General features: G+C 39.7%; 1 protein-coding gene across 1 annotated transcript in view; it reads left to right on the forward strand.

The window, feature by feature from the left end:
- The window catches only part of ANO10 (anoctamin 10), a 122279-nt gene extending 107087 nt beyond the window's left edge, over positions 1 to 15192 (forward strand). Inside the window, exon 13 of the mRNA XM_069860114.1 lies at positions 13299 to 15192. Within this exon, the coding sequence (XP_069716215.1) occupies positions 13299 to 13334 (36 nt within the window). The 3' untranslated portion in view covers positions 13335 to 15192. The remainder of the gene's footprint in view (positions 1 to 13298) is intronic.
- The last annotated feature ends 444 nt before the right edge of the window (positions 15193 to 15636 follow it).

Here is a 15636-nt window from a genome sequence, read left to right on the forward strand (position 1 = left end):
TTTCCCCAGTATTGTTTGTGATTATTCCCATGTTACAAAAAGATCAAACAAAGTCCAGAAGCAAGTTCAGCAGATGGCATTTTCAATGGGATACACTTCTTTGATCAAAAGTAATATAGAGTAACATATAATACATATTCTAAATTAATGCTTAATGCTAATTAGTCTTTAGGGTATACTCTCTGCTGAAGAACAACTTTGCTGATCTGAAGTGTGAATTCCTCCTAACATTATGGTAGCAATATTGACCAATTCTCAGATTTCATAGGTTACAAGTGAGGAGGAGAATTCTCAAGGTAACACTCCTCCCTCCCAAAACCGACATAGAAGTCCAAACCTAACAGCCTCATGTTAATATTGTTCCTAATGCGCCTTTAAATACAAGCATTACACTGACGCTGCTCATTCCCACACAAAATCAGTATTGTCAAAATCTTCTTTATTTGTTCTTTTGTGTATGTATTTCTATATGGGTTTTCTTTATAATGCTTATGTATGTATAGGTGCAGTGTACAGGTACAGAGAGAGAAAATGAGAATATGTGTGTGTTTATGCTATTGAGTTCCTTTTGTAGATGCACTCTTACACTGGCTTATTGTAAATCAGCCATTTCTTTTTACTAGGGGTACCATTTTCCTTTGATGTGTTTCTTCACACCACTAATAATTACTGTTATTTCCTATTAATATGGAAAATTATGCACTCTCTTTTTTTCTGTATGCGAGAGGTATTTGCTATAGATTATGGAAGAAATCTTTTGCTATGGTTGTAAATTATGAATATTTTAGGAAAGGATGTAACTGACAGCCACGGGTTTTGCAGTTCTGTTGGTCCTGTAGTGATACATGGAATTTTCACTCTTTGCTTTCTGATTGCTTCTGGTGCCAAAATGGAAACACGAGCACGTGAGCACTGACATATTATCAAGCTCAAAGTGCAGAAAATGGATCTCTTGTTAGTATTTTGTAATTATTTGTCCTGTCCCAGCTTGTGCTTTTGATATGCCCTGAAGGATCTGTGGAAATCTGTGTTCACCTTCCATCTTATACAATCACATATATTTACAGCGAATTAACTGGATGACTCACTGGATAATATTAACTCACTTTACTGATGCAAAATCATATGATGTCTTAAACATTTATTTAGAGTCCTCTGACAGCACTTTCTGGCATGTTTCTTAAAATCTTCTTTGTTTGACGGATATAACAACTTATTTTATAAAGGTCTTATGATAAAATTCGTAAGACTATGTTTATTTTCTGACGAATGGTAATGTATGGTGTTTCTGTAGTGACAGAAAAGAGTTTAAATGTGCTACAACTAATGTTTTGAGGAGAAATTATTTTAGATATTTGTGGTTGCATGCTGGAGATTGTATTTGTTGTTGTGATAGATGGTGAAATAGGAATGTGATGGTACTGCTAAACCAGGTTACTCAGTAAAAGCATTTGCAGTGTGTAAGAGACATTTCAAAGCGAAGCCTTGGGGTCTGATAGAATTAAATTAGTGTGGCAATTTAACATGAATCACGATAGTTAATCCCTCAGTGCATGCTGAATCCGGCACCATTAGCTCTAATTTCCATTGAAGCAAAAGAAGGTCAGTCTAGAACAGAGGCTGGACTGAAGTAGTACCTATCTGTTCAATATATTTATTTCTGGGCTTGAGTTTGTTGCCAAGCTTTCTTCAGCCCCTCAGAGCAAAGCAGCCAAGTGGGGCTGTGCTAACAGTACTCTGTTATTCCTTTCCTTCCCGCTGCTCCTGAAAGGCAGAGCAGGGTGATGGGAGCGGGGGAGGATTGCGGCTCTCTTCCCACCAGGGAGCTGCCAACCTCCACAGCCAATCCTTTTGGCAGTTTTTCAGCCAGCAAGTTTGACCCTTATTGACCAGTGAATTTAGCTGCAGAGGGGAGCAATTTCTAGGTTTAAAGAAATTGGAAGTAAAAATCTAAAGAACAGGGTGCAACTAGGACAACAGAAAACAGGACAGGGAATCAGCAAGAAGTAAATAGGAGAGGGAGTAAAATGCCTTAACAAAGAAAGCAAAAGTACCTTACAAAACCCAAAAAGCAAGTAAAAAGGAAAGGAGGAGTGTTACCAAAGCATATGAAAACCGACATGCTTTGAGTATGGAAAGGCCACATAAATATGTTGAAAAAGTAAAACAATTTCATTATGCTTTTCCTTTTTTTTGCAATTATTCAAGTTTTATTTGGAAGGTAATGGTTTTAATACAATGCTCTAAAAATTACGATGTTATTAAAGCAATTCTTACAAATGTATATGCATTTCATGTAATACAATTAATCTGCTTATGCCTTTATGTATTGTTTTGCACAAAATGTAAGTTAACTCAGGGAAACTGGGATTATAGAGCTGGCAAGGCTTGAAAACAAAAAATTTTAGTAGTCAGAAATTAGTTTTACCGTTTTTCCAGTCTACGCCCCATCCTAAAATCTTGTTCTGTAATTGCCCAGTTATATAGAGTAGGGTGTTCCAAAGCACTAAAGCAGATCTTGGAAGCAGAGTACATGCTGAAATTCAGCAGATCTACTGATCATTGTTTCTCTTCACGTTATAAAGCTGCTTAAGAATTCATAGCTCTTCAACCTGAAAATAGTAGCTTTAATTTTCCATAGCTTGCTCTTTATTGCAAAATAATTTCATAAAGCTTTGCAAAGAAATTGCTGATAGTATTAAAGGTGGAAAACCATGAAAATCTGTTGGGGTCTCTTAGAGCAATACAGATAGCTCTGAAAAGGGGGCTGTGGAGAAGGAGCACCTAGGGCAGTGCTTATGAGTACAGCAACTCATTGATGTAGCACAGGGGTACTTTGTTGTTCTAGTGAAGACAGGCAGGCAGGAGCTTTACTACGAGGGCACTACATCACTTATGAAGAAATGTGGTAAATAACCTGTAGCAGAGAGGTTTTCTTGCAATAAATTTGTTGGAAATTAAGGAAAAGTGTTTTGTTCGCTTGTAACCTAGGAAGCAAATAAAGGAAAAGTTGGGCTTCGCTGAAGTAAATGAGAACTTTGTCATTGCCTTCAAGGAAAGCAGACCTTTTTCCCTTGGAGTCATTGTTTCAAATTACTACGGGCAGAGCAGAGTAATTTATAAATATTGTTATACCTATAATTGAGGACTCTGTCAGCTGTTATAACTTTACTCATTTTGAAGACAAGCAGAGTTATAAACGACCAAACCAACCTTTTACTCGTTTTCAAAATACCTGTGCAAGCTAATTCAAACTTTATTCTGACTCTCCTACGTGTCTACTAGACAATCTTTTGTAGTTCTCCAAGAGTAATGCTTCATTGGGCATCTTAAATACTATCCAGTTATGCATCTTAAATGAAAATGGCAAGTTTAATAAGCTGAACCTGTCCTTTGTGTATGTGTGTATGTCTGCATAAGGATTCTGAGATCAAGGGTTTCTCCTGGCCAGGCCCTGAAGTGGCCATAAGCAGAGCAAAGAGCAGGGCTAAGGTGTATCTCCCCATAATATTTTTTTCTCTTCCTCTGCCTGTGCTTAGTTCAAGAACTTTCAAAACCAGATCAAACCATAAAACCACCATAACTGATTTGAGTAATTGACTTTTGTCTGAATATGTATAGAGCTTTATCTGATCAGATAGATATTGACATAAATATATTTTTAAAAGAAATCGATAGCTGTAATTGATCAATTCGTATGTTTAGGCTACTCTTTAACTAAGGGAAAATAAGTTGCCCTTTTTTCCATGCGTGCATAGTCTTCCCAAGGAGCAGGGTGCTTGGCAAGAAGGGGATTTTGCCTTCTTGTGGGTGTCTTTGGTGGAAGAAGGAATTCCGTCAGTGGTGCCATTGTCATTCTGAAAGTATCTACAAAGGGACACTGTAAAACTAGTAGGACTGATTTCTTTAGAATATTTGTAAAGTCATTGTAACTAGCAATCGCTTACCATCAATATGGTGATTATTTTTCTCTGGGCTGTGAATAGGCAATTGCAGAGCCCCCACAAGACACCGAAGAAAGCTTCTCTTTGAAGAGACAAACTAGAATTTAAACATTACTGGAAATTATCTTGCAAGGACAAGTATTTGGGGCAGGAGAGCCTCTACAGAGTAGGGAAAAAAATTAAGATGACCTGGCAAGTCCCTTCTGTTGCTGGTTTTGGATTCCTTGCCTGTTAAACTCTTAAGGATAATTGAGAATAGTTCCTCTTCACCAAATAATTTAAACATTGGATTGTTTTTCCTTCTTTACTGCAGTGAAAAGTTTTTTTTTAAATAATGTGATGACAATAACTTTAGAATTAAACTCACTTTCCATGCTGCTATGGCAGAAAAACAGGGACAAATTCCTCCTTAGAAAAAGCTCCTTGAAAAGTTGCTTTTGCAATACATCTGCCCAGTACTCAGTGTGGAAGTCTAATTTCTAAACATGTGGTTTATAATTATATATTTATTTAGATATATATTTGTTAGACATATACTTTAATATTTTCTACTTGTATTGTTCAGCTGTTTGACTTCTCTGGCGTCATCTGTCATGTCTGTCAGGCTGAAATTTCTTGCCTGCTACAAGACAGGTGGCAATTTTGTACTTGCAGCATTATGGCTTGTCTGTGGTAGCAGGACAGAGCACAGCCGTGCACCCTCTGTGCATATCTGCTTTTAACGTCAGATTTATGTCACAGATAGAAGTCTCAAAAAATAATGTCTCAAGTTGCATTCTTCATTTCATATCTGGAGTCCAGCCTAGCTTACCTAATCAGTTCTCTCTGTAGAGGAGTTACCTTTTCTTTTTTTATTGCTATTACTCATTTTTTTGGAAACAGAGTAGGACTCTGGATGGATCCACAAATTAACAGATTTGGAAAGAAACGTGATCCCCAGTTATAGCTCAAGCCATGCATCCTTTGTGTCCGCTGACAGAGTAAGGAGTGGACAGGGCACTGGTGCTTTGGGTGCTGAGGTGTTGGTCTTTGTGTACTTGGCTTCCAATGACAGCCACATCTGTGGCCAAAAAGTAGTGGGATTATGGAGTAGTTTTTTGTTGTCTTCTGAAGGTTGGGCATAGTTCATTTTGAGAGACCACCTTCTCTTTTCATATAGTCTATTCCCTGCTGTTGCACAGATTACAAGAGGACACGTTCATGCTGTTTGATTTTCCCTCTGTTCTTTTTGTGGCATTAAATAGTTTAAACTACCCCTTTTTTCTTTTGTACAACAGAATTTGTTGAAGTATATGAGCAAAATCTGTGTGGGTTTTGGCATATGTAATACTGGCATAAATGATGTGTGGTCTTCTCTGAGCTAAATCTCTTCAATGTGCGTTTGTGAACTCGAGGGAGGCTTGTGTCTATAACCCAGCAGTTCTTTCCAGCCCTAAGCTGGAAGAAGTGGAAGCACAGAGCTCACATGGCTTTACTTGTCCTGGAGATGTTAGACTGAAATGTATATTCTCTTGGAAGCGGTAGAGAGCTCTGTATTTTGACATCACCCAAGCACTTAATCATTCAAGCAGAAGTGTGGGGAGGAAGGGCTGTGGGCTGTCTCACCGTGATACCACCAACAGTCATCGAGTCCTTCACCGCTGGTGCTGGCATCCTTCCAGATGTGGTTTCACTGTTTCTCAGCTGTGCCTCCTGAATCCTCAGGCAGGGTGAGAACAAAGTATGTGAGCTTAAGGAGTAAATCAGCATAGACTGAGCGACCTGGTTCTTAATCAGACTGTTACTGCTGTTACAGTTGGTATAAGGCTAACTCAGCTATGTCTGCAGTTATGCTTTGGTGCCAGGCATCCCCATACCCATGTAGTAGGGGTTTGTGTCCAGAGGCCTAGTTAAGCTCTCAAAGTGCTGGATATTTCTCTTCCAAAGGAAAGTACCTGCTCAGGGCATCCTGCTTAGTGTGTAAGCTTCTAGAGTCACAGAATTATAGAATGGTTTTGGTTACAAGGGACCGTAAAGATCATCCAGTTCCAACCCCAACTGTGGGCAGAGATATTTTCCACTAAGTCATATTGTTCAAAGCCCCATTCAGTGCAGCCTTAAACACCTCCAGGAATGGAGCATCTCTGGGCAACCAGTTCCGGTGCCTCACCATTCTCACAATAAAAAAATTTCCTCCTAATATCTAATCTAAATCTCCCCTCTTTCAGCTTAAAACTGTTCCCTCTCACATCCTGTCACTGCACTCCCTGATAAAGACCCCCTCCCCAATGCTCTTTAAGTACTGAAAAGCTGCTATAAGGTCTGCCTGCAGTCTTCTCAAGACTGAACAACCCCAACTCTCTCAGCCTGTCATTGTGAAAATTCAGAGAGGAGGGGTGATTTGTTTTATCCATTTGCTCTTGTCTAAAACTAGTAACTGCAAGCTGATAATTAACATTATCCTAAACTCCTTAGAAAATAGAGTTTATCACAGCTTATCCTGAAATCATTATAGTATTGTTGACATGCTGTTAACACAGGGACAAACTGCATCCATAAAGTATAGAGAAGCCTGTTTGACTCGGGTCACAAAATTAAAGATCTATACAAGTGGCAGGCATGGATCTGGAAGGACAGTACATCCCACTCCTCCACTGTGAGATGTGATCAAGGTCATGTACTTTAGGTATTTTTGCATCACTGCTTTCATAGCTAGTCAATAGTTTCTGACTCCAAAATCTATTGACTGGTGGTATTGGATGAGAGGTAATTGCATAAGCTAAAGGGGGGAGCCTTTGCTAGTCTGGTCTGTCATCCTGTGAGTGTTGTTAGAGCACACGCTCATTGTTAGGCATCCACGCATTTTGTTTAACATTTTGTATTTATCTTTCACTTTGCAACTGTGAGGTCAGATACGGTGAAAGAAGTGAATTTTTAAAAGTATGAACTAAAATAAGAATAATTTAAATGTTCTTAGGATTAGAATACGTAAGCTGTACTTCTGAAGAAAATACTATGTTTCTATCTAATGTGGCTTCTACTATTATTTCTATATTTTTGTACTATCAACTGAACTAAAATAAGGTTCAGCAAAGGGTGACTAATACAGTAAGAATAATGTAATGAGTATTAATTAATACTTTGCAATTTAAATCAGGGACAATATGAAGTAGATGATAAAAAAGTCTTTGAAAACATCTACTACAAATGGGGTTGCTTTGTCTGCTGTGGCTCACAGCACTATTAATCAGGCACAGAGCTCCGAGGCACCTATTTATGTGATTCTGCAAGTTTTCCTGACTTTGCACTTACTAATTTTGCAAACTTGTTGTTTCATTAAAGCTAGCTCTTTGTGTTAATACTTGGTATTCTGTTGTGAATTAGGCATACAACTAAGAAAAGAAGTAATTTTTTTTTTGCTGTTACCTGTTATTTGTTGTAGCAGATTCCTACTCTACTCTGTACGGTCCAGGCAAACCTCTCCCCTGAAGTTCTTATAGGAACAACAATAAAAGTCTCTGAGCGTGGAAGGGACCTCAGAAGGTCTCTTGTCCAACCCCCTCCTCAAAGCAGGGTCAGCACCAGGTTTAGACCACGTTGCTTGGGGCTTTTTTCAGTCAGGTCTTGAAAACCTCTAGGGAAAGAGACTGCAAAACCTCCCTCGACCCCTGCAGTAGTGCTTGGCTGTCCTTGCAGTGATTATTTGAGGGCAGGGGTGGCTTATTTCTTTATGACCACTTTGTTTCTTGTTCTGTTGCTGTGCTCCTCAGCAAAGAACCTGGCTGCATCTTCTTGCTGTGCTCCCTGCAGATACTGGCAGGTGTCTCAGCCTTTTTTCACAGGCCACGTGCATCAACTCCCTGCCCATCTTGTGTCTCATGGCTAGTCTTGGTGAAGATGACCAGTACCCTTCTCATAGTGGAGGCCCCAAAACTAGACACAATATTCCAGGCACAGCCTACAGGTAAGAAGAATAATAGGTGCAGTGCTTGGTAACTTTTCAGTCCTCAAAAAGTTAAGTCATTGTAATTGCTTCTGAGTCCTTCTCATGAGAGCTACACAGTTCAGCATTTGTTTCTTTGTTAGCTTCAGTAAATACTTCTCGCATCCTCATAAAAAATAGAATGGAAAGACCTTAAAGATCATCCAGTTCCATCCCCCCTGCTATGGGAAGAGACACCTTCCACTGGATCAAGTTGCTCATAGCCTCATCGAACCTGGTCTGGAACACCTCTAGGGACGGGGCATCCACAACTTCTCTGGGCAACCTGTTCCAGTGCCCCACCATCCTCACAGTAAAAAATATCTTCCTAATATCTAATCTAAATCTCCCTGCTTTCTGCTTAAAACCATTACCTCTTGTCCTAGAAGTTCACTACTAATGAGCTGTTTGATATGGTGAATACAGGAAAAGCAGAAGTTGGAGTTGCTGATAAGAAACATCTGCCCTGATGTCTTCTTATGTTCAACTATATAGCTATTTACGTGTCTGTTCTTCATATATACAAACGTGTATATGTGCAGCAAACTAGTGAGTCATCAACACCCAGTTTCATTGATTTTCACTTTTAAATGCTTTTTATTTTTTAAAATTATTTTCCTCGGGTTGCAGAGGAATTGTTGAATTGTCAGTTGGCATTAGTACACAATGGCGGTAAAATTAAGGGTAGTTAGAGGCTGGATTACCAGGACCAAGCATAACTGGAACGTAACAGTGTTCTAAGCACCTGACACAGAGCTCAACAAGTGCAAGAAATCAGCATTAAACAGACAAATAGAAGTGAGGAAAGCAAAGACTGTCAGACACCTGATAAAATGTTTGCCGTCCCATAGAAACCGTACAGGAAAACTGAGGGTATTGGGTTAGATTATGAGTGAGTGTGAACTGAGCACTGGTAACAGCAGAAATGCTGGGTTATGTGCCATCCTCTTGTGCAGAGAGAAGGTCACAGATGGATTTGCAAAATAGGGTTTGTGAAAGGCAGCGCACGCTTCTCTGCCACAGGGGCAGAAACGCAGCTTCACGCCGGGCCAGGCGCTGTCCTTGCTCAAAGCGGCGCTGCTGTGCAGAGCGAGGGGCAGAGCATCTCATTGTCCTTGGGCTCTGTGCACAGGGCTGGAAAATGAAGGTGGGACATAGTTCTCCTCACACCATCCAGAAGCGAATTGGATTTCCCGGGAGGCTGTGGCTTGAACAAAGCCCTGGTGCTGCTGGTGGTAAAACCCTCGGCAGCCCAACTGCTTTTGCTTTAGTTGAGGGCTGTGGTGTTACTGTGTGTTTCTGTTAGTGTGTTTGTAGCTGTTTCTTTTACTGGCATGTGTTTATTACTAATGTTTGTAGCACTAAATCACAAGATCAGACCACTGTTTTCCCACCAACTGTAGAGTTACCAGTTGTTGATGACTACAGTCAATACCCTGTGCACTAAAATTTGTGTTTCTGGTTGTAAATACACAAATGAAGCAGCCTGATTTCCAGACTTGGCATGCAGCTGTATTTGTGGTGTAAAAGTATCTGTTATGTTTTATTCAAGTGCTTTCAGAAAATCTAATGTTGAAATGCAGTGAAATCTAATTAATTGGTAAATCCTATTTGTAAACCACATTGAAGAATTTTTGCTATTTCTACTGAAAGCACTGTCTAATTATATTATCTGTGCTTTACAAAGAGATGTAAACTTCATAAAATGTAAATAGCCAATCTATTAAATTACAGCAGGTAAATATTTAGAGTGATTCCTGATAGCATAATTTTAGGATAAATTACGCTAGTTCCACTGCAATAAAACAATATTAGTTTAAACATATGCTTTGATTATTACGTATGGCATCCATAGGCCACTGTTGCTACTTGTGCTGCATAACGCAGACCATTACGTTCATCCAGCCATGTAGCAGGAGCGAGACGTGAGCCTGAGTCATGCACAGAGCCGAGCCCGGCTTGCTGCGGAGCAGGGCTGTGCCATCAGTTGTCATACAAAACAGAAGCATAAACTTCTTGCTAGTAATTCTCAGCTGATAATAAATGAAGTATGGTTTATTGAGCCAACTCATTTCAGAACTATGCCTCTGCTAAGTTTTTGGAAGCTTTTAATACCCTTCGACTGTTAACTGTTACCCTTCTCTTGTGAGACCTCATCTCGTGTATTGTGTTCAGTTCTGGAATCCTCAGTTTAAGAAGGATGTGGAACTGTTGGAACAGGTCCAGAGAAGAGCTGCAAAGATGATCAAAGGGCTGGAGCACCGGACAGGCTGAGAGAGCTGGGGTTGTTCATCCTGAAGAAGAAGAGGCTCCAAGGAGACCTTATAGCGACCTTCCTGTACCTGAAGGGGCTACGAGAAAGCTGGGGAGGGATTTTTTACCAAGTCTTGTAGTGATTGACTAGGGGCAATGGGTGTAAACTGGAGAGGGGCAGATTTAGACTAGACATAAGAAGGAAATCCTTTACGATGAGGGTGATGAGGCACTGGCACAGGTTGCCCAGGGAAGCTGTGGATGCCCCATCCCTGAAGGTGTTCAAGGCCAAGTTAGATGGGGCCTTGGGCAGCCTGATCTAGTGGGAGGTGTCCCTGCCCATCACAGGGGGATTAGAACTGGATAATCTTTAAGGTCCCTTCCAACCCAACCTATTCTATGATTCTAAACTGAGCATTGTTTGTCATTATGTATGCAGTGGGTTTGATAAGTAGATTAGAAGTTTTTAGTACCTCTTTTTCTATATTTTTAAAATAAAACTGCCTTTGTGATGGAAGAGCAGTTAACTCAGTCCCACAGGTCTCTCAATGAGCCTGTTGGGGCCAGCAATGGAAAAGTGATCTTAATATAAAAAGTACCATGTCGGTTCCTTTTCTCAGTATCCGAAAAAAAATACACTCCCTTTCTCATACATTGTCCTTGAGAAATATTTTCCCAGTAAGCAGCAACATTTACTTTCTCAGCAAAAGAGAAGAAAAGAAATTTTAAAAAGTCTTCAGCCTGAACTTGGCAAAGGCTGTCACTGTCTAATGGTGCCACCACATATTGCTCGCCGAAGTGACAGCTCATAGGGGAGCCTGGGGTTGCCAGGTCCTGCAAAATATGTTTTAGTATTAGAAATTATAAAGAAGAAATGAAATATGCATGCGTTGCTTATGATTCATTTCCTGAAATACGAGAGTGACGGTGTTTGGATGGGTTTTGCCCAGGCCGTGTGCACAGTGGCAGCATGAGAAGCTATTTTATGGGATTTTTTTCCCTCACAGGGCCATTGAAGGAGCTAGGAAATTCCTGTGTTCATCAAATATTTTAAATATATTAGCATAAGGTTGCCAGCATAAGAGAAGACTGGCATAAGATTAGCTCAGTTAAAATTAGGAGGGCCTTCAAAAATAAATGACAGTAGTCCCACTTGGACTGATTTTTTGGGCAGATTACCAGCTAGTCATCATTGTCATGTGCTTGGCTTTTTTCCAGACTTTGATGATCCCTGCAGAAATCATAGAATAAAAGTACCTTTCTTGTTTTCTACACTCCTCATCAATCCCCCTATAGTTACAACAAAGCTCAGAGTTCAAGAAAATCACTCTAAAATAAGAGAATTAGGTTTGAATTTGGTGAATCACAAACTGAATTAAGTGGTTGTCCTTTGAATCTTTTAAATGTTTTTACAGTGGGGGTAGAAGTCACTTTAATTAAGATGCTGTAGTTTTATACAGACATTAATTTAAATAAGTGAATTAGGATGCAGAAGAGGAATCTGTATTCCAGCATTTAGCTATGGCTTTTTTCCTGTACTGTTGCTATGGAGAAGCATGTAAATATTTGTATCGTGAACTAATTTTACTTCCCTTATAGATGGCATGGAAATACAGACAAAAACAGTTAAGAAAAGTTATTGTAGGTGGGTTTTATCACACAGGTAATGTTTTGGAATGGGTGCAAGCTCAGACTGGCAGCAAGGACAGTTAGATGATGCTGTGTTAAAGCAGTCTGACATCTTTACGTCCTGGGATAGAAACTGAATGGAAGTGTCCCTTGTACTTGTAGTTTCCCCTTTTCCATTTTTTCTTAATAGCATTGTTAGGTATTTGTCTTTCTAACAGCCTGTCTGTACTGTATAAAATTAAAAACAAGCATAAAAAAAAGAACTTTAAATTAAAGTGTCCATAGTACCCACTGGGTTGAGAATATGGAAACTACATAGTTGCTTAGGAGTTGGAAGCTGCATAAAATTATTTATTCATATGATCATTTACATTTATCATGTTTAACTCTTCTTTCCTTATGTGCCAAATGGCTCAAAGGTGGCAGACATGCTGGACATCAGTCTGGGGCCTCCTGAATTCCAGCACTGCGGTGCCTCTCCTTGCCTTTGCTCCTCACCTTGTCCTTCGGGCTAGTCTCCATCTGGTCTCCTTCCTTTGTCGTCTCTCAGTCATCTCCTCTGGGGACTTAAGTCACTGAAATTATTTAGTATATCAGAATGGTTTCAAGCCTTCCAGACATTGAAAGACCCTTAGCAGGTAACCCCAGGTGATGTGTCAGAGACACCTTTGGCACATTTTAAACTCAAGCGTCAAAGAATGGCTCTGGTTTCTCTTGTTCAGCAGATATTTTTGGGTGCCTGGAACTGTTGTTCTGGTTTCTCATTGGGATCTCTCTGGTGACGTCATAAGATAATGAAATCAAAACCAGTTAACAACAGGACTGCAAACAGCATGTCTTGTAGGAGTCTGCTACCTCTTTCTTATATCACAGGATGTTTTCATGCAATTTGGCAGCAAAAAAATGGGCAATACAGATGTACTGAGTAGCAGTTACAGCTTAATGTTTGTGCAGTGGGAAACAGGAGACAGAGTTGCATCAGTAGATCATTGAGCTTTTAAGTGCCTCTAAAAATTTAAATATTTAAGGCTACATGTCTTCGGAATTTTTCTGAAACTAAAAAAACCCAACCTTTCTACAGTATTGAAGACTTCAGACAGAAGTAAAATTTTACATTTGTAAAGAATGGACCTTAAAAATATGCACACCTCTGGGCCAGGAGGTCGTTTCTCCCAAAGACCCAGCAAACTGCGTTTGTGTCTTCAGAATGAATATTGGTTGTATGAAGAAATAACTAATGATTTTATTTTTTTTTAATACCCTTTGTGTCTGTGGTTCTGATAGCCCAGTCCTTCAGTGTGGTGAACATTTTGCTTGTCTGAAGCTGTCTCAAAATTAAGTATAGTGTATTTTAATAAATAAACAAATACATCAATAAATCTGTTATCCCAAGATAAGGATTCTAAATTCCAGCTTAGTATTGATATTTTCCTGACCATAAGATGGTTTGTGTAATTCACCATGCTACCATTGCACTTATTGTACTTTTTCTTTTTTCCCTTCTCTCCCAGCAAATGAAGCTTGCGGCTGAGTCACTGAAGGAGTAAACATGAAGGAATGAGGATGAGTAAAGCAGTCACATGTGACTGTGGGCACTCCTTCAGCATTTGTTTATGGTGATGTGTAGCGCTCAGAGTGTGCACTTTACCATCTATTCAGTAGGTGGCACCTGCTTATATGATACTTGGTAAATATTCTTTGCCTGTCATTGTCAAAAAAGATATTTTCTCCTGCTGTCTTTGTTTCTGACATGCAACCGTTGGTGAAGTTAACACAAAATAAAGTGCTCCAGCTTATGCTGGGTCTGCTTGAAATCTGCCAGGCTCACTGTGCTTCAAGCAATTGAAAACACACTGTGAGCAAGCGTCCAGAAGCTCAGTAGAGTTTTCAGCTGCCACTTCGTACGAGAAAAAGAAAGAAGGTAGACCAATATTTAATTCACAGTGTACTGTCCCTTCAGGGCTATTGCCCCTTTTATTCCTTTATTACAATAGCTAATCAATCCTGTACTGTTTCAAAGAGTTGCTTATGTGCTACTGTTTGCAGAGAGCAAATTAAGTTAAATATTTTATACATTTCATTATGAAATATATGATTGTCCCCTATATAATCTGAGAAATAGTCAAATGTAAATATTATTAAGTATGCATTATGTATTCCTGTGCGCTAGTTATCTAAATAAGCCCCAGCTAAAATCTTTTCAAAAGCTGGATGAAAAGCATTCAGCAGGAAACAGATGCTGATCAGTAATCTATGAAGTGTATTTTGTTTTAATTTACATTAAATTTGGTATCACTTCCTTGGCTCTTAAACTGCAGTATTGTATGAATGGGTCTTCTGGTTAAATGAACTGACAGTAAGAGATCTATTAAACTCAATACTTGTTATACCAGTATTCTTGTTTGTAGTGAATATCTGATGTTTTTTTTCTTGTCTTTCACAGAAAGATGGTTTTCCTAACATTTCATTGTTTTCTGATAGTAAGACGACCAAAATCTACAATATTTAGAATGATTTCAGTTTGAAAAGACCTCTAAAATAAAGTCCAGCCATCAGTCTTGTGTCCAACCATTTGCTGTTGTGACCTTGAGACAGTTTATTTTCTCCTGCTGTGACCTTCATCTTCGGTAGATGTAACTTACCTGTATGTGATGCTTGCTGGAATTTCTCTTTGGAGAAATCTGCTGTTATAATAATTGAGGTATTTGTCTACTTTGCACATTTTGGGTTTCTGCCACAGGGCCCCCATAGCAGAGTAATAGAACTAAGCCAAAATAATGTATTCTGTATGGAATTTAAAATTAGCATTTCTCAAACTCCACAAGCGTGACCCAGTAAGAAATGACTCTGTTCCCTTGAGAAGAGGAGCAAAACCGTGCTACAGCTGCTGTCTCTGTTCTTGCTTCTCCCACCGTGCATCTCCCACGCTGCTGCTATTTCAGGGGTATCTCACAAGCTGCTGCTGTTTCAGAGCCTGCTCCTGAAGCTGTGGTGCGGTTGTGGCTGCACAAGCTCTGCCCTGAGCATCCAGCAGGGATCTCTGCGGGCAGCGCACCTCCCTTCTTGTAGTGCTGATTAGATCCCAAAACCAAAGCGTTTTTTGTGGAGAGGGCCAGCAGTTTCTCCATGGAAGTTCCTCAGCTTTGCAGTTTCTTGCCCACTTTGGTCTGAAGTAGCTCATGTTTGCAGGATGGGTTCCTGGTGGAATGTGTTCTTGTGAGCTTGCGACAGCCGTTTCGAAGGGCTTCTGCTGGTCTGTTATTTGTGCGGGTTTATGAGCGTAAAGTTGGTGTGTTTTGCTGATGGCATCAGCATGGGTGTCTAGAATAATTTTCTAAGATGGGTTAGAACAGGAATCAAGTCATGTCTCAACTGGGATCATGTGAAAAAAAAAAAGTAGTCTTCTGCAAAACTGACTTTGTAATTGTCCTGATGGTCCTTCGTTCTTCTGTTTTCCATAAACTAACAGGGAAATCTACCTGATGACATAAGGAACATTAGCCGTTGTGCTTGCCTTAGGCAAATCCCTTCACTTCTGCTTAGTTTCCTTGTCTATAAATGCAGATAATGGTGTTCTTCAGGTGGATTCTCCATCTGAAGCTCGTAGGTGTGAAGGAATTATGACCTTTCATGCTGTGAGTGATTGAGAAGTGTGGGAATCCTTTGGTTTATAGGGATTAGTATCTGTTCTGGATACTGGGAGAACTCTTATTTTAGCATCACAGATGCTACGTGATCATGACAGGGAGTGTTTCTGACCTAAAGAATAAACACTGTAGCTTGTTGAGAAGTGTTACCAGTATATTGTCAAGTAATATTTTGTCACTGAACTGAAATTTAGTTCCTATT

This window comes from Phaenicophaeus curvirostris, chromosome 6, assembly GCF_032191515.1.
Source record: "Phaenicophaeus curvirostris isolate KB17595 chromosome 6, BPBGC_Pcur_1.0, whole genome shotgun sequence".
NCBI lineage: Eukaryota > Metazoa > Chordata > Aves > Cuculiformes > Cuculidae > Phaenicophaeus > Phaenicophaeus curvirostris.